A 19,606-nucleotide genomic window follows, 5' to 3' on the forward strand; every position below is an offset into this window, starting at 1 on the left:
AATTATAAATATCTGTTGAGGTGGATTATGAACAATCTGTACTATTTGCAAGCAAAAGGAATGAGAATGATACTGAAACCCTATGGATTAGAGGTTTCAACTAAGCAAATGAAAACCTTAGCTCTGTTAGCCTCCCCACACCCCAGTTCTTTAGTTTCTGTGAATAAAGCAGCGACCTGGGAGTTCTTGAGCCTGTTTCTCCAGAGGGTCCTGCCAACTCCTCATTGTCCTGCTGGATTTGCAGTCAGATGCCTTAGGCTGGCAGGCTGTGGGCAGGCAATGAGTTCTTTTCCCTGTAAGTTGGGTACAAAAAGATCGGCATGGGAGCGGCTTCCTCGGAGACAGCTGCCTTCAGAGAATGCAGGAGCAGGGAGCAGCCAGAAATTCCTCCTGGCACAAAGTGCCCGGGGGAGGAGTCCACTTTGCTAAGTATTGTCATTTGCTGAAAGAAGGTGTGTGCTAAAGAAGGAGTATTTTTTTAACCTGGAGGATTGATCATTAACCCTTTCATTCAGCGGTCTGGAGGTGGCTCTGGAGTTGGCCCTGGAAGCGTCTGCAAGCAAGGGTCGGGGAGTAGAAGTGGAGCGCCTTTCCATGGGGGACCACCTTGAAACCGGCCAGCATGCTTTGCTCAATGAAGGAGACGAGAACGAGATGGTAAGATTCCAGCCACATACTGTTCCCCTTCTTCCAGCCCCCCTTCCCTAGCTTACACGAACATACACTCGTGAACACACTCACATACTTGACTGCATGTTGACTCTGGGATTACCCAAGAAGAGATAATATCCCAGCAATCTCCCCGTCCCATAAATGTAACTTCTGACAGCACGAGTTCGGTAGAATGAACATATTGTACTCATTCTTATCAAGATTATTTTCATTTGAAATAAGACGAAAGGGGAAAGGAACACAGGGCTGCCTGTTTATTAATCTGTATGCAAAGTTCCGTTCAGAACTCTGGTTTCAGCAGGTCCCCAAGGTGAGGTCCAGGGTACTCCCTGAAAGGAAGAACTGAACCCCAAAGTATCCTGGCAAGGCAGCTGGTTGCTGGGTCTGTGACCCCTTTCTCCTCTCACAATCTTGCTATTTAGCAGGGAAGAAACAAAGCATAAATATTAACAACTATCAGCCTACACACTTCTTTTTACTTCCAAAAAATTTACTGCTGTAGATACAGAAAACTTTGTGTAGTTCATTGTCTCTTTCTTTTGTGAAATCCTCCTGGAACTTGAGAACTGTAAAAAAATCAAATGATTTTGTTCTTGTTGAATTTACAGTGATATTTCTCAATTACAATGTAATCAAGAGAGAGAGAGAGAGAGAGAGAGAGAGAGAGAGAGAGAGAGATGTGCACTTCTATTTAATAAGGTCTTTTTGCTAATTGTGTAAGCATAGCCTTTTATGCCAGTAATGATGCAATTAAAATGTGAAAATGTGATGCTCTCACTCTATAATAGCGTTTTATCTTCTTGGAATTAATATACAAATAACAAACCCGAAAGATATTTACTTAAAATGTTTTCTTGGTTAATTGCTTGAGTCCTGACTATTAAATTCTTTGTTCTAAAACTGGTCTTTCAAGTTTAATCTGCTTACCTGTTTCTATAGCAACAACATTTTTTTTTGGACATTTTGGAATAGATCCCATCTATCAAAGCTGAAAAAAAAATAAAGAAGTAAAGGGCACCTTAATGCAGATGGTTTTCTTCATCATTTCTCTACTTCTTTCAGACTTAACTATCAAGTAATATCACAAGAAATGACTTTCTGGCCTAATGTTGGCTTATGTTCCTTTCCCCGCCCCAAGCATTTCCTTGAGAGACTGAAGTTGAGTCCTTATTCTCATCTTGAATGCTCTTAGGAGAAGGCAGGGACTTCTTGTATACCTTCCTCCTTTCTCATTTGTAGACATGCACATTCTTCTCTTCTCTTCTCTTCTCTTCTCTTCTCTTCTCTTCTCTTCTCTTCTCTTCTCTTCTCTTCTCTACCACAATTTTTCTTTGAATTAACATTATGAATCACCTATATTCTTGAAGACACCCTCCCTAGTCTAACAAATGCTCCAGATGAAGCAACTTTGTTACAGCATTGCCAATGGCATTTGGGGGTCAGCCCAGTTTGGTATGCGGCTGGAAACCCAGTTGAGCACCTTGGCTGGGGAAAGGATGCTATCTGTGTATGTTGGTGAGCAGTGATTTGGCCAGTAGGCTCAGCAGAGGTACAACATTAATATGTACTCAGCTCCTTGTACTGTTCTGACTGCGGAAACCTGGCCACCTGCCTGGTGCTGCATCATTTTTTCTTACTGCATTGTTCCTCACTCATGGCAGTAAACTTCAAAAGTTGTCTATGATTTATCATATCATACCGTATCATATCAATCTATTTATCTATCCATCATCTATATCTATCATATATTTTTATTATGGGTTCTGGTATACAAAGTATTTTCATGGCCATTTAGTTTTCACTATGACCCTGGGAGGTCTATGGGGAGAGCAATGTACAAAGAATTTGCCTAAGGCTGTCTTAGCCAGTAAGGCCAAGAGCTGGAGCATCACATGGGCTGGTTGAAGATGGTAATTCTGTGGCTCTGGATCTGCACACAGTCCATGGATACCTTTTCAGATTTTACTGGGGACACTGCACTCTAAATAGAACATATTGCTTCTCCTAATAAAATAAGGGTAAGGAGAATAGCTGATCTTAGATACTCTAAGGTCTGTTGTTTTACAGAATTTGTATTTGCTGAGTAGATCTGTCTCTTCTGATTTATAGGCTAACCCCTTTTTGAAAGCCAAGATTGTCTACAAATGTGACACACAAAATTGTTTACAGATTCTCTGTAAATGCCACGAGTGTGGACATTTCCAGTTGTAATCCCTCCAATGATAGAAATGGCCTCAAATTTCAAGAGAAACAAACAATTTGGAGTTTATCTCTCGTGTAAAAGAAGAACATGAATATTCACAGGCTGAGAATAGATGGAATTATCTTTCAGTTCAGAATCAAAGAAGCAGGGACTGAAGAGTAATCATGGGTGACCTGAAGGCAGTATTGCCAAGTGAAAAATAAAACACTAAAAGACAGAAGACCCTGTTGGAGGACAGGAAAGTGCCCTCAGCAAGGATCTTTAGCCAGGAATTTCTCAAAAGGCCTCAGAAAGATATCTAGAGTGCACACTCTGGGCTTGGACTAGACAATTGCCCTTTTCTCAAGCCCCAGTTTCCCAGTCTATAAAACAGTAGTGGTCCTTTTTTACACAACCTGCCTCACAGGGTTCTTAGGAGGAATAGCTGAGAGCATCCATGTAGAAATGTTTTGAGAAGGAACGATTTTAGTGACTCATGAGCAGTTACTGTCTAAACAAAGGTAGGAGTGGCACATTCAAATAAAACAATGCCCCACAACAATTAAGTCACTTTTTCTATTAAAATATATATTTCTGTTTTCTGTCAGGATCACTTATAATTGGAGAGGCTTCTGTTCCTTATACCTTCCTTGTTGGGCTCATTGAGGGATGGTTCCTTTTTATGACATGAGGGTATTAGGCTTCCTGGGAGTTCATGCCCCCATGAATTCCAGTGTTGTACATTTCTCTTTTGAAATGACTTGGAAGTATTACTGTCCATTTCCTCATATGTGGCTGATAATGATAACGTTTTACTGATCAACCCTTGATCACGTTAATGAAATCAATCTTTCTGGAGAAATGTTTTATTCTAGCAAGAGTTGGAAAAGCAATGTCCCCTGATTTTGCTCCTAGGTTTTTATCAAGTAAAGGAACAAACACTTGGTTATTTTCTGATTTTAGAGGTGACATATGTTTGTTGTGAAATGACTGAGGTAAGAGCTTGGGTCTGAAGAACAAAGTAGATAGGATCCATTAGTTTACATCTGAATATGATTAAAATTTCCATGTTGGTGACTCTTTTTCCAGGCTCATACAATGCATTCATAAAACCATATTATTCTAATGATTGTAGTACATTTCAATGTTATCTATATTCTTCAAATTCTGTGCCTGCACTCCTGTATTATGGAAATGCTGGGTAATGGGCTGCAGTGTACCTGTACATCCTGTGATAGCACATTGGTGCACTGAAATGAACAGTGTTGATAAAATTTGTTCTATGGAAGTTTGTATGTAACTGCAGTATTCCTTCCATCCTGACCCTGCCAGCGCATAGCTGAAATACTGTTTTCTCCTTAGTTCCTTTCTGCCTGTCACATACATACAGATACAATTTGGATATTACCTATTGCTTCTCCTATGCATTGTGCCCAAATAAAACCAATCACAATCTATCCTTAAGGGATGCATACAAATCCTCATAAATATACATTTTTACACAGAGAATGGAATCTGTACTCTCTTTTGAAGACTACCTCTTTTTGTTACAGTTAAAGGTGTATCGCAGACAATCCTCCTTTTGACACAGTACTGCGTGGCTACTACAGTGTTTAACTTGTGTTTGTATGAATAGTTCCTCATCTCTTAAGTTGCTTACTTGTTATTCCTAATTTCGTGCTGGCTATGATGGACAATTTTGGGTGTTTTTGGACATTCTTCAGATTATTTCCTGAGAGCAAATGCTCAAAGATAACATTGTCTCACTAAAGGTGATATACAGTTTAACATCTGGCTGACACACAATACTCCATTTCTCTTAAAAGTTGTGCTGTGAAATTTATACTCTGTGCAGCAATCCCTTTTTATGTATATTTCCTCTCTCTTCCAATCTATCCTCAACTATTACTTTTTAACTTTGGCTCATTTACTCTAGGAAAATGATATTTGATAGCTGTATTAGCTTTACATTTCCCTGACGAGGTTAAACATGTTAACTGGCATCTCTGTTTTCTGCCTAGGACCTCTTTTGCTACTAATGTTACTAGTGCTGCATTAAACATTCAACCTAAAATGTACGAATTTTTAGCTAAGAGAATGGGATTATTTTGATTTGCTTTTCACCATGATGCACTCTACAAACAAGTGGATGGTGTCTGAGGGTGTGTATGGGAAAGGGAAAGGGTGGTCACAAAGACGATGCTTTTGGTGATATGCTGGCAAATATTTAATACAGTTAATTATGTTAAGTCTGAGAAACTAAAGACTAGTGAATATGGAAATGCAGGAGACTCCTTTTCAACTTCCAGGTCATTTCTGAGTGCCTGGCAAGATGGTAGTACTGCAAGTCACCTGGAGTGGAAGCAGGTGGTATGTGGGCTGAGCCACACTGACAGTCCCACTGTGTCATCGCCATGCATTGGGGCTGTTTGTCCTCTCCAATTCTTTGGCTCACTCTGGTAGCTGATGTTTCTGTTTTTTCTCTAACACTCTGCAGCAGAAGCCCCTCCCCCGACTTCAGGGCCACTTACTTACTATGCTTCATGAGCACCTCTGAGATGCTTGCCAATGTTAACCAGTGGGCCCGCAGATTGCATAGTGGAGGAATTGTGTTCAGGCTGAGACATTTTGTCAGTTGAAATGTTCAGGAAGCTGGGACACTGGCCAAGTCTGATGTCTTTATTCTCAATTCATCGCTGCAGAACTCCCATGTAGTGAACCCATCTTTGGTAGAAACTTGTGAGGAGTGGGATTTAATCACTTCTGGAGAGCAGGGTTCCTTCCCAGCCACCTTTCCATGGCCCTCCGTTTTCCCCTCACTGCACTCAGAGTCCAGCACAGTCCCTGTCACAAACTGTGGCACTGGACGGTGTAATTGCAAGCTCTATTAACCTGAAGTCTTACATTCTGGGAAAAAATGATGAGGCAACAGTGCTCAGAAAGAGAACTGCTTTGAGTAATTAAAAAAGAACAAAAGCTAGAAAATTTATGTTATTTATTTAAACTGGTCAATACTCCCCTCCCCATGTGTTTGTCATTTAGCTTTCCCCTTTCCCAAGCATAAAGAGCATATTCTTCAGAGTTAATTAGCCACACCATACTATTTTTTTCTGTGACACTTTAGTATATCATTTATTCATGTATGAGCTCAACAGATATTTAAGCAACTTCTGGTCAGTACCAGGAGACCTCCCGGCTGACCAGGAAGAGCTTGAGTGAATAATAAACAGTTTCTGCCTCCAAAAAGCTCATAGCTGAGTGGACAAGGCCAAGCACATAATTCACAGGCCTAGAGCAAAATGAAAAGGAAATGGCTTGTGTCCAACAATTATGAAGGACTTCAGGGTGGTAGCAGCGTCTTACACCAAGTGAAGGGGTTTTTGCAGTGCAGGGCCCTTTGTGACCACTGGGTATAAATACAACGAGCCTGTGCTGCAAAGAGGTTTCATCATGGAAGTTGTGCATGTTGACCTGTGGGCACAAGGACCAGGGAGCAATTTGGTGACAGCAAACTTTAAGGGGAAAGGTGGCATGCTCTTTCCTCCAAGGGGTAGGTAACACTGTGTAGGGTTTTGTAAGACATTGCAGAAGGGTTGCAAGTTTTCCTTTGTAATGATTCCCAAGCACTGCGCCATGGGGCCTATATAAAAACACATTCTTGGACCCCATTCTGAATTAGAAGTTACAATGATGGGCTTCGATTTAATTAGAATAGTTGGGGTGCTATCCTGATTGACACACTGTAGAAACCACAGAATATTTGTGACTAGGAGTGATATGGAGGGTTTTCATGGGGTGAACAAAGTTGACTGGAGAAAGATAAAGTCAGTGAGGAAATGTCTGAACTAAACTAACATCTTGTCAGAACGGACGATTGGTAGAAAAGGGATTTGACAGTATTTACATGTTAGAATTAAAAGGAATTCATCATCTGTGGACTGTAATCTAAGAGAGAGTGAGTGAAATGGCACTAACTACAGATGGCTGCGAGTGTCCTAGCATGAGGGGACAAGTTGGGATTGCAGATGGTTATAGTAAACAGTAAATTTTGATGATGATTTGGGCCAAGTATAGACTAAGACTATACACAAAGTAATTGACTTTATCTTCTAAGTCTAACTATGAGACATGGATCATCTCTCTTGTAACAATAGGGAAACTGAGGTATGAAGTGACATGCCTAGGTTCAGTTGGCCAAGTAAATGGTAAATGACAGCCTAAGTTCTTGCCTAATTCAGTGGTTTGCTGTCTATTGGACTTTCACAATTCTAGATGTGCTGTTTTACTTGTTAGCTGTGAAATAGCTGAGCATATTGGAAGAGAACACACCAGGAAATGGGAGGCTTGCATTGACGTGTTGGCTCTGACAGTATTTATTTTTATACCCACAAAACAAATTATGCTCATCCCTCTTTGACTTTGTCTTACAAGGCAGAGATAATACATACTTTACTTGTTTGGACCACGGCTCAATGAAGATGATATCTTAAGATTCACTCCTACCCCTGTGATTAAGAATTTAAAGAGGAACATGAAATCACTGAGCAGTTTAAAGAAAGTTTTGATACTGTTGATTTCTTCAGGGTGGCGTGGGTTTGATATTGTGTATTTTAGGATAGAGTCTTGCTATGTAGATGACTTTGAACTTACTATCCTCCTATCTCAGACACTTAAGTGCTTGAACTACAGTGTACTGCCACACCGAGCAATGTGTTTTTCTAGCTGAGGAAAGGAAAACATACCTGAAGGTATTATACTCAATGGGAACTAGAAATTTACAAGTGCTCTGTGGGCTACTCATAGATGAAGGAGTAAAGAGTGTTAGTCAATAATTAACCAGCACCTGAACTTACAAGGTGTCAAGGCCCAGAGAAATGAGCAGAGATGTGACCCGAGGAGCTAGCGACTCGATAATGTGTCCAGAGGAGATATGCCCAAGGATTGTGCTTCAAGGCTCTGTGAGGATTAGTTGAAGTAAGACACCACTCTTAATGATCTGCAGCTCTTTTTGAAGGCTTATCATAAAAACCTTGGCAAACTGTCCAAATCACCACATAGTTGGAGATGAAAAGCTGATGAGGACACAGCCTCCTTAGTCCTGCGATCTGCCTCAGGCTGGTCTTCTGGCCAGTGAGCACGTCCATGCCTGGATGTTCTCTCAGAAAAAGAACAGATAGGAGGCGAGTTCTGTATGCTTCCCACAGCTATGTCTCTCAAACCTGGACTCTCTCTGACCTTGGTGGGTGCACACAAGGTCCTGGCTGAGACTGTTATCAATTTATCATTTCTGGAATTCAACTTTGGGGCAGAGTCAGGTTGCAAGCCTGTGAGACTCTGGTACTTTATTCTCAAAATCTGTAAATAGATAGTGTGAGTGAAGAACCAGGATTGGAGGCCATCTCCAAAAGTATTCAAGAAATTAAGTTTGCATAGATAGTTTGAAACATATAAATGCAAAATGGTTGGTTTTTATAGCCAGTTTAAAATATTTGAAAATCCAAAATGTGTTTATTGGGATCTTTTTCCATTCAGTGCTGCCTCCTCCTGGAGGAGCATCCTTCCATCAGCCATGCTTTTCTGCCTGTCGGCTGGCAGAGGACAGGGGAGCAGTCAACACTCAGACTACTGTTTGTACAAGGCTAACTTGACTGTGGTGATTTTATAGTATCCTGGACATTTCATATCCATAAAGTAGGAATTGAGGCTGTGCAACAGAGGCTTTTTTTGTGTGTTTCCTCTTCTCTCTTCTTGAGAGGGATGAAGGAAGACCATGTAGAGGGCACACCTCTCCTTTGTGGCAGGAGTGTTCTCATAGACAGGTTATCACCAAGAGGCTATTTATTATTTTTTTTTAGAATTTCATATAAAGTATTTTGATTATATTCACCCATAACTCCCTCCTTAATTCCTTTCACATTTTTCTCCTACTCCCTGTCCCCCAAATCCATGTCTTTTTTTTAAAGAAAAAAACCAGCCCATCAACTAATGTGTACTGCCTACATCTTCCTGGGTGTAGGGCCAACCATTAGAGTGTGGTCAACCTACAAGGATCACACCCTTAAAGAAAACAGGCTCTCCTTGCTCCAGAAGACATAAACTCTTCACAGCAACTCACTTAGGGGTAGGGGTCATGAACTCCTTCCCACTCCATGTTTAAATGTTGACTGGCTTGATCTTATGCCAGGTCTTATTCAAGTAGACATAGTTGCTGTGAGTTTATGAACGCAGCAGTCCTATCATGTTCAGAAGACACTGTTTCTCTCCGGTCCTCTCTGACCTCTGGTTCCTACGATCTTTCTGCCCCTCCTCTGTAATGGTCTCTGTGCCCCATGGAAAGGGTGCTGTATAAATGTCCTGTTTGTCGCTGAGCACTCGGCTGACACTTATTCTCAGTACTTGCAGCTAGCCGTGAGTTTTTGAGCAAACTACCATCAGCCTCACTGATGGGGTCTGAGACTGTACTAACTTATGAGTAGAGAGATATGAATTCAGAGAGCAGTTTGATGCTATGCCTACTTAGCAAAATCACAGTAGAAGGTTCACCCCTGGGGCCTGTGAACTCCTTAACCATGGATTCTTGGCCACTTACAGTGCCAGGCCTATGTTTACTCTTGTGGAACAGGGCTTTATATTTAATCATGAAGTTGTTGGTTACCCTCATAATATGCCATTATTTCACCCATGGGCATATTTTGCAATGTTGGTGATTGTTACTGTTCAAAGGGTTCATACCTGGGTAAGACTTTGATGACTTCTCAATTCCCGTCGCTAGGAGGGAGGATGCTTTCTGGTCAACAACAACTTGATTTCTCCATGGCTTATGACCAATGTGTGCAGTGCTCTCAGCAACAGGGTCTTACCATCAAATTCTATTGCACAATCAGGATGCCTGTATTTTTTGTTTTTTTGGTGGGGAGGTCTTGGGACACCTATGACCAACAACTTGAGGATGGGTTTCCCAGCAGTGGGCTTTTTAGTAGGCAACTTATGGCTTTTGGGATGAGCATAATCCCCTGTGTAGGTGTCTTAGTTAGGGTTCCTATTGCTGTGATAAAACAACATGACCAAAGTAACTTTGGGAGGAAAGGGCTTATTTGGTTTACACTTCCACATCGCAGCCTGTCACAAGGAAGTCAGGACAGGAACTCAAACAGGGCATGATCCTGGAGGCAGGAGCTGATGTAGAGGCCATGGAGGGATGCTGCTTACTGACTTGTTCCTCGTGGCTTGCTCAGCCTGCTTTATTACAGAACCCAGGACCACCAGCCCAGGGATGGCACCTCCCACATGAGCTAGGCTTTCTCCCATAAACTGCTAATTAAGAAAATGTTCTTCAGGCTTGCCTACATTTTTTATTAATTTTAAAAATTTATTTTACACGCCAATCATAGTCCCCCCCTCCTCTCCTCCTGTTCCCTCTTCCTACCTCCTTTCTATCCCCTCCCACACACATGACTTCAGCTAGTGTCAAATTGACATAAAACTAGCCAGCGCAGTAGGGTGCCCCAACTAAACGTATTGTATCATTTACAAAATAATAGGTTTGGTGATATGAAGAGGAAAGGTGAATGATGGGAAAGGGCATTTAGTGGTGAGGCTGTTGGGAGGGTAGGGTAGAGGAAGAGGTTGGGGAAAGGATGACTAACATTAAGGATGTTTGAAAGAGCCATATGGAAACTTACTATTGTGTGGAACATTTTTCCTCATTACTGGGGATTGAATTCAGACTTTTGTGCATGATGAGCAAGTTTTTTACTTCTAGGAAAGTAAAAAACTTCCCCAGCCAATGGTATATATTTGTTTCAGTTTTGCTATCCTTCAACTTGGAAATACCCAGCAACCCAAAGATCTTTCAGTTGGAGGAAAATCCTCTGCAGGTTTTTCCTTCATTCAATTCCAAGAAACAAATTTTACATTTACATTTAACCAGCTACATGTATTCTTCTTGCTGGCACTTTACAGAATACATCAAACTTTTTCCCCTTTTCTTCCCTTCCCTTCCCTTCCCTTCCCCTTCCCCTTCCCCTTCCCTTCCCTTCCCCTTCCCCCTTCCCTTCCTTCCCTTCCTTCCCTTCCTTCCTTCCCTTCCCTTCCCTTTCCCTTCCCTTCCCTTCCCTTCCCTTCCGTTCCCGCTTTCCTTCCCTCTTCCCATCCCTTCTCCTCTCTCCCATTTCCTCACTTCCCCCTCTATCCTTCCTTCCTTCCTTCCTTCCTTCCTTCCTTCCTTCCTATGGAGCTTTTTTGTGTTGTCCGGGTTCACCGGAATCTCCAGGGCTTAAGCAATAACTTCCACTTCAACATCCCAAGTATTGGGGGCTACAGGTACATACCACTATATCTGGTTCATCCATCCATTCTCATTCTCTGTCTTTCCTTCCCTCTCCCTTCTCCCCCTCTGTCTTTCTTTCATTCCTTCATTTCTTTCTGTATGTTGATCTCTCTTTGTAGCCCAGTCTAGCTTCAAACTTACAATCTTGCTGTCACTGTCTCTGGAGTGTTCTGATCACAGACCTGCACCACCACCACTCTCATTCCTTTCATTCACAGTGTGTGTGTGTGTGTGTGTGTGTGTGTGTGTGTGTGTGTGTGTGTGTGTGTGCATAAACTTTTATTGATTCTTTGTGGATTTCACATCATGCATTCTGATACTACTTATCTCCCCATCCCCTTGTATCTGCCCTCCTGCCCTTGCAACCCGAGCCCCCCAGCAACAAAGAAAAACCAAAACCAAAACAAACCAAACAAAAAAAGAGAGAGAAGACTCTTGTCCTCAGTGTGGCCCACTAAGTCACAGTTTTACATTTTAGTCCATTCATCTTTACTTGCAAGTGTTCATTGCCAGGAGTCATTAGTCTGGCTTGAGGTTCTGGCTTCTGCTATACCACTGATAGTGGGTTCTTACTGGGACTCCTCTTGGATATCCTCTTGTTTTCCTGTGTTGTGGGGGTCCTGCTGTTTTGGATTTGTAGGTTTGTCCCCTTCTTCTGCTCTAACAGTTTATAGATTCAGTGGATGCTGGGATGGGTCAACTTAGTCTTGTTTCTGGGCCTGGATGGTAGCTGGTTTCTGTCAGCTTTCTCTCATTGACACTACCCAGGCAAGCTCTCCACCACCTTTGCCTCTTGAGATCTGCCTCTCTCCTCAGCCCATGAACCGTTCTGCCCCCCCTCTCTTCCATTTCCCCATCCTGAACTCTCTCACCATAATGGTGCCCAACTACCCAGCACCGTGGCTCTTGGTTGGGTCACAGGTAGCACTGTGTTGAGTCCTGCTGGCCCCAACAGCAAGGCATGGCGAGGAGCTGTTGCTTTTCTTCTCTTGAGTGCCTGGGCCTAGAAACCTCTGGTGGAGTTTGCATGATGGTGCCTGATCACCTGACTTCAGAGGCGTTGGGCATCGGGCAGGCTCCTGGTTGACTGTGCCTATTCAGATCAAGGAGTCTGGGGTGGGGGTGGGGGTGGAGGTGGGGGAGCCCATTTGTGTCCTCTGTCCTGCCTTCTGCTGGCTCAGGACTGGAAAGGGCCCAGCCCTTCTGGTTGATTTTGCCCACCCAGACCCTCTCATCCTTTCTTATCAGGAACACGGCTTTTTTTCCGATCCTTGGTCATCAGAGTCCTGCTGCATCCAGCAAAACCATATTAAATGTAATTGTCTTCATTAAGCCACCAGAGAACCTTGTAGACACAATCACCTCTTCCTTACCTGGTCTGGTCTTTAAAACATAATTTATTCTTTCCCTTCCTTTTTATACCCAATACAGAATGTATTAGCTTTCCAACTCTTTTTTTTTTTTTTTAAGAACAAAACTCCAGGTGCGATTTTTGTAAAAGTCATAAGTTTTTGGTCATTGAAATATATAAATAAACAGAATTAAAGGTAATAGGATAATATCACTTGAATATACCTTTAGTTTTTAGCTATCTGTGTATGCCTGTATCACATAAATCATTGATCTTCTTATTCCCCCACTTCCTAATGGTAGTTCACTCAGCTTACTACTGAGTCTAGGCTTGTTGTAGGAGTAAGGTCTTAGTTTAAAGATAGCAAGTGGTAGAATGCTTTTTTTCTTCTTCTCTTTCTTCTAGCATCAATGGGGTTTTGCCTTTTTCCTGGGAAGAATTCCCTCTTTGAAAGTAATTGAACTTTGTCACTTATTGCTTGTTCCAGAATCTTATGTCATTATAGAGAAAGAACAAGACATGTGGGAAGGACTTGGTGCCTATCTGCTGGAGCCATTAGTCACCTTCTTCACACCTGTGCTGCCAAGGAGACAACTGTGCCATGTCCTTTTTTATTCCAACTATCTGTCTTTCCCATGAGCACAAGGTGGTACATGTGGAGAGGAATTCTTAGCACCTGTGAAAAGGCTGGGCTTAACAAAATTTAGATATTACAAATGTGTTTTAGCTCATATTTGGCCTCTATAGGCTTATTCACATTTTAACTGATTTTTTACCTGTTTATATGGCAGCCATCACTGCCTCCCATGATCTATAAAAGATGATAGCATTGTTTTGTTCTGTCTTTTTTGGAGTTATTTTTCTTAAAAATATTTTATTTTTATTGTACAAGTATGGGTGTTTTGTCTGCATATAAGTCTGAGCACCACATGTACATAGCACCTATGGAAACCAGAAGAGGGCATCAGATCCTTTTGACTTGCAGTTATAGATGCTTGCCAGCTGCCATGTGGGTGCTGGGAGCTGAATCTGGGTTCTCTGCAAGAGCAACAAGTAGTCTTAACTCCTGAGCCATCTCTTCAGCCCCAGTGTTTGTCTCTTTTTGGAAGTTGGTTCACTTGATTAGGTTTTAACTGTTGGGTTGATTCAAGAAAATACATGACTGTGGGTTATCAGGGTCTTCAATTAGATTCCATTGGTCTACCTGTCTATTTTTATGCCAATACCAAGCTGTTTTCATTGCTCTAGCTCTATAGTAGAGCTTGAAGTCAGGGATGATGATATCTCCAGAAGTTCCTTTATTGTACAGGGTTGTTTTGGCTATCCTGAGTTTTTTGTTTTTCCATATAAAGTTGAGTATTTTTCTTTCAAGGTCTGTGAAGAATTGTGCTGGGATTTTGATGGGGATAGGTATTCCATAAAAATGGAACCAAGAAATAAGCAGACATAGCTATTTAATATCTGACAACATAGACTTCAAACCAAAACTAACCAGAAGAGACAGAAGGAACATGTCATATTCATCAGAGGAAAAATCCACCAAGAGGACATTGCAATTCTAAAAGTTTGTGCTTCAAAAATAGGAGGCCCAATTTCATAAGAGAAGGAATATTTAATCTAAAATGCAGATTAATTTCAACACATTAATAGTAGGGTGCTATCAATGTCCCACTCTCACCAATAGACAGATTATCTAGCTAAGAACTAAACAGGAACACATTGCAGTTAAATGGCATCATAAATAAAATAGACTTAACAGAGATCTATAAAATAGTCCACTTAAATACCAACTAATAAACATTTCTCTCAGAAACCCATAAAATTTTCTTCAAAATTGGCAATATATTAGGCAATATAATATATTATACAAAGAAACTTAACAGATATAAGAAAATTGAAATAACATCTGTGTTCTACCTGACCACAGTGGAATAAAGCAGACTACCAATGGCAATAGAAACTACACAAACTCATGGAAACAAGCAACACACCAAATGACTAATAATTTGGTCAAGAATTAAATCACAAAAGATGTTTAAAATTCTCTAAACATTAGTGAAAAATGAAAACACAATATACCCAGATCTATAGGACATAATTAATGCAGCCCCAAGAAGACAGTTGATAGTACTAAAAGCTGACATAAAAAATCAAGAGCTCTAAAATTAATAAATTAATGAAACTTCAAATGTTTTAGAAAGACAAGAATAAACAACACCTCCAGAAGGTAGACAGGATGAGATAATCAAAGTAAGATAATAAAAATGAAATTAATGAAATAGTAATGAAAAACTACAAATAATCAAAGAAATGAAGAGTTGGATCTTTGAAAAGATTAACAAGGTTGACAAACCTTTAGCTAAATTAACCAAAAGAAAAATAAGGCCCATTAACAAAATTATACTTCAACAGGGTGATATTAGAACAGACTCTGAAAAAAATTCAAAGACTCACAAAGACATATTTTAAAAATCTGTATTCCACCACTTTGGAAAATCTAAACTGTGTGGGTGAATTTTGACTTATAGATGTAGTTAATAGTTTAAATAGATTCATAATAACCTTTGAGATAGAAGCAGTAATTAAAAATCTTTCAAAAAAATTCTTGGGTCCTGAGCAAGACCTTATCTTAAAAACAAGGAATTAAATGGTCATGTTACTCAGGGTTGATTATTTCATTTGCCACAGGACTTTCTTCCACTAATTTGGATTTATGTCAGGAGATTAAAAAAAGAGGTTTGCAAAAAATATTTCTCTGTCTTTAAAACTGAGATGTGTTTGATGATTAACATATAAAATATAGGAAATTGTAGTATGAGAAGAATCACAGGATGCCATTATCCAAGGCAAATTCCATTAGTATTCTATTTGATGATGGACCCATTCTTCTTTTCCTTTGTTTGGTGTACTTGTTTTGTGAGTGTTTTTGAAACTGAATTTGTATCATAGTGTATAATTTTACATCATCTCCATTTAACACTCTTATATACATATTCTTATCACCATATTAAAATCCTTAATAGACATTATTTAATAGCTATATAATAGTCACTAATAATTATCCTTTGTTGTGTACACAGATGGTGTCTATTTATCAAGATGAGAAACTACAGTTAACATCTCTAGATAGAAGTCTTGTCTGTGTCTTGTAGAAGCTCTAACAGAGAGTAGATTTAGTTGCTGAATACCTTACCTTGTTAAGGTCTGCATATTTGTAGGCTGCTTGGCTTTAAATTCCTCTAACAAGAGTACAGACACATGAAAGCAGACTTCTTCTCATCATTGGTGGCTCAACTGCTATGACTGGAGAGGGTTTTGTTACTCAGGAATTCTGTGTTTGCTGTTCACCAGTGTAGAGAAGTATGAGGAGAGACTGTGGGGCAGGGAATTGAAGTTTCTTTTGACCTAGAGATCTTTCAAGCAAAAGACATCATGTTCATATAAAGGATTCCTACAGCATCAGACCTTATTGGATGGTGAATGGGGCTCTAGCACCAACTGGAGGCCTTTGCATTTCTCATGTATAGCTCCCCCAACCCTAGCCACTATTTCTATTAAAGGAGGAAGAAACACAAAAATATGTAATTTCTTCAAATTACCTTGGTATAAAATTTCAAGCCCCTGTGGTCACAGCTGCAGTATTTATTATTTCATAGCTGCAACATTTATTCTTTCATAGTCTTGGGTGTGCGGCTTTCCAATTTGTGAGGGGGGGAAATTCGATTGTCTTCATTTTAAGTTTTTTATCTTACAATCTTAGTGCAGGAAAAATGTAAACTTTGCATGCTAACAATGTTTTAAAAATTGCTTCCATGGTGTCCATGAATAAATGAATTAGTCAATTAAAAACAGAAAACTAAGAACATGTACATAGTGGTGTAATATCTAATTATCACAAGGACATCCTTTTAAATTTAATTTTAATGACTCATTTGTTAAACTGTTTACTGATGTATCTCCAATGCTTAGAAAGTGCCTGACAATTGTTCAGTATACAGTAGATACTTCTGAGATAAACACTGAACAGTTGGTGGGTAGAACTGGATATAGGTACATTCTAAATTCATGTGACACAGCACATATGACAATCCATTTTGATGATCAACTTGGTGGGCTTCAGAACCACGATGATAACAAACCTCTGAGTATGTCTGCGAGGATTTCTAGGTGAGGCTAACTGAGGTGAGAAAACCCACTGTTAATGTGCGTGGGTCTTCTTCCATGGGCTGAGGTCCCCTACTGCATAAAAGTGAGAAAGTGAGCCGGGCACCAGCACTTATCTCTGTGTCCTGACTGGACTCACGTGACTCAGCAGCAGTGCACCCCTTCCTCCGTTCCTTCCACCATCATGTGTATTGTAATCTCAAGCTGTGAGCCAAGATAAGCACTTCCTTTCTTGAACTACTTTTGTCACAGCAATGCAATAATAGCGCATAAGCCCCAATATCAACTAGGAAAGATCAGTTTAGAGAACTAGGTCATTGGATTACTTTCCGTCTAATTCACAGGTTTGCAGAATTTCAGGCCAGGAGCCCCTCCAAGGGCTATCTGACGCTTCCTTACTACTTACCTTTACCATCCAACTTGTGCCTAAATGCTCTCAGAGAAGCAAACTTTCTAAAAAGCAAACCATTTCCTTCTAAGACAGATCTAAGAAGCAAACAAGACAAACCCACCCTCTTCATTATGTTAAATTGAAATATGGTTCCATTCATGTCAGTCCACTAGTTCATCTTCTTCTGTCTTCCGTGGCCACCTGTCCAAAATGTACTTCTACCTTCCTCATGTCCACAACTCACATATCTCAGAATTCTTCCCAGCTGGCCCCTATCCTCATGCCCCCCAGACAGTTCTTTCCTACCACACTCATTTCTTCAGCAGCTCTTCATGTGACATAGTTCTTTGATGTCAGCCTCAGAAGATCTTAGAAAGCCATTACCCTTGATGACTTAAGGACGTTACCATCTCTTGGTATGGTTCTCCTTTTGAAATCCACAGAGATTCTGGAATTCCTGGACATCAGCCAGGAAGGATGAGGTAGGGATAATTGCCACTTCCTGTCACTAAAATCAGTGTAGAAGAGTAGTCCAGAGACTAGTGATGCCATCCAGTGATTCTGGTTTTGTCATTGTTATCCTCATCATTGATTATATGTACTGATTATATGATTTACCACAATAAATGCTCATTATTAAACATTTTGTCAAGGGGTGGGGATACGACAGGACCACACTGTGTAGTCCAGACAAGTCCTGCATTCATTGTGTAGCTCTGGCTGGTCTTGAACTTGTTATCCACTAGTCTCAGCCTCTCCAGGGCTGAAATAATATGTGTGCACCACCCCACATGGCTACTAGCTAAGCATTTTCAAGTGATTCGTTTTAAAATTCCAATAATTCTGTTAGATATTCTTAATTCTGTTACTATCACCGTAAGTGGAGATAATAAATATTTTTGCAGTTCTCTATGGCTAAGGCTTACAAACTAGTGCCTATGGGTAGAATATGACCGAAATTGCTCTTGTAAGTAAAGTTTTATTGGAAAACAACCATGTTGACTTATTGACATTGCTTCTGTCTGTTCTGCATCAGAAAAGAGTGGTTGTGACGAAGAATGTATGGCCCACAGAACTGAAAATATTTTATTTCTTTCAAATGTTAAAAAGTTGTTTTTTCATACAATGCATTTTGATGATATTTCTCCCTTCCCCAACTTCTCCTTGATTCTCTACATCCTCCTACTCATCTAACTCCAAGTTCTGTCCTTTTCTCACCCACCCCAAATTAAAGCAAACAAACAAGCAAAAACCATAATGAGACAAAAACCAAAACAAACTGCGCAAAAAAAAAAAAAATCATGGCATCTATTTTGTGTTGGCTAACTTCTCCTGGGCATGGGACAATTCATTGGAGAAAGCTGACTTTCCCTTTCCCCAGCAGGTATCAATTGCAAATAGCTTCTTAGTAAGGGGTGGCATTTTGTGTCCCCCCCAGCATTTTTAGTTCTTGGTATTTTGTCTGGTTTGCACCTAGGCAGGCATTGTGTGTTCCATCTCAGTCTCTGTGAGTTCATATATGTATCAGTCTTGTGTCTGGAAGACAATGTTTCCTTGGAGTCATTCACCACTTCTGGCTCTTAAATTTTTCTCCTTCCCTTCTACATGATCCCCAAACCTTGAGGGGAGGATTTTGATGAAGACATCCCATTTGGGGCCAAGCTCTAAAAGTCTGTCACTTTTTGCACATTTCCAGTCATGGGTCTCTGTGTTAATTACTGTCCACTGCAAAAAGAAGCTTCTCTGATGAGGGTTGGGTGGTGTTCTGATCTATGGGTTTAGTAAAATGTCATTAGGAGTCTTTTTTTTTTCCATGTTCATTTAGCAGAATAATAGTAGTAGGTTTTCCCTAGGGCTTAGGACCTGTGTAGTCTCAGGTACTTGACCACCTTAGCAGTATCAGGTATGGATTCCATCTACAGGCGCTGAGAGGGTGATTCACCTGTCCTTCATTTTGAAGATGCCCGGAAGCTTCACTTACTGCAAACAGTGCTAGCCTCTGTAGTCAAAGACTTACAGAACCTAACCCCCTAAGCATGGAATTCCAGATATAAACATTCACAAGATAGACTAGTCCAACTCTTTCTTTTTTCTCTTTTGTTTGTAAAGGCACTAAGAGATTCACACTCAGTTCTAAAAAAAATAATACAGGGTGATCTTATGTACCCTAGGTTTCTCCATTGTTAGCAGTCAACAAAACTCTTATTCAATAATATAGGCAGAATAGTGACAACTTTATCCTTCTAAAGGTCATTCATGTTGTCTTTTCATAGCTGCACCCACTTGGTTCCCTTCTGTATCCTTTCCTTAAGCTCTGCCAAAGAATGCATTCTCTGTTTCTGTAATTTTATCATTTCAGCAATCTTATATAAATGTAAGCATACAGTTGCATAAATTTGGAAAGGGCTTTATTTTTTTGTTTAATTTTTAGTATGGTTTTAGTTGAAATAAAATTACATCACTCCCCCACTTCCTCTCTCCAACCCTCTCCCATTCCCAGTCACCATCAAGTTGATA

The 19,606-nt window shown here is 40.4% G+C and overlaps 1 protein-coding gene across 2 annotated transcripts in view; it reads left to right on the forward strand.

The window, feature by feature from the left end:
• Positions 1-594: 594 nt before the first annotated feature.
• Positions 595-19,606, forward strand: part of Atp13a4 (ATPase 13A4) — a 122,985-nt gene continuing 103,973 nt past the window's right edge. For both annotated transcript variants that reach the window (XM_027412923.2, XM_035444663.1), the window contains exon 1: positions 595-657. In XM_027412923.2, coding sequence (XP_027268724.1) covers positions 595-657 — 63 coding nt within the window. The remainder of the gene's footprint in view (positions 658-19,606) is intronic.

Source organism: Cricetulus griseus, chromosome 4, assembly GCF_003668045.3.
Source record: "Cricetulus griseus strain 17A/GY chromosome 4, alternate assembly CriGri-PICRH-1.0, whole genome shotgun sequence".
In the NCBI taxonomy this organism is placed as follows: domain Eukaryota; kingdom Metazoa; phylum Chordata; class Mammalia; order Rodentia; family Cricetidae; genus Cricetulus; species Cricetulus griseus.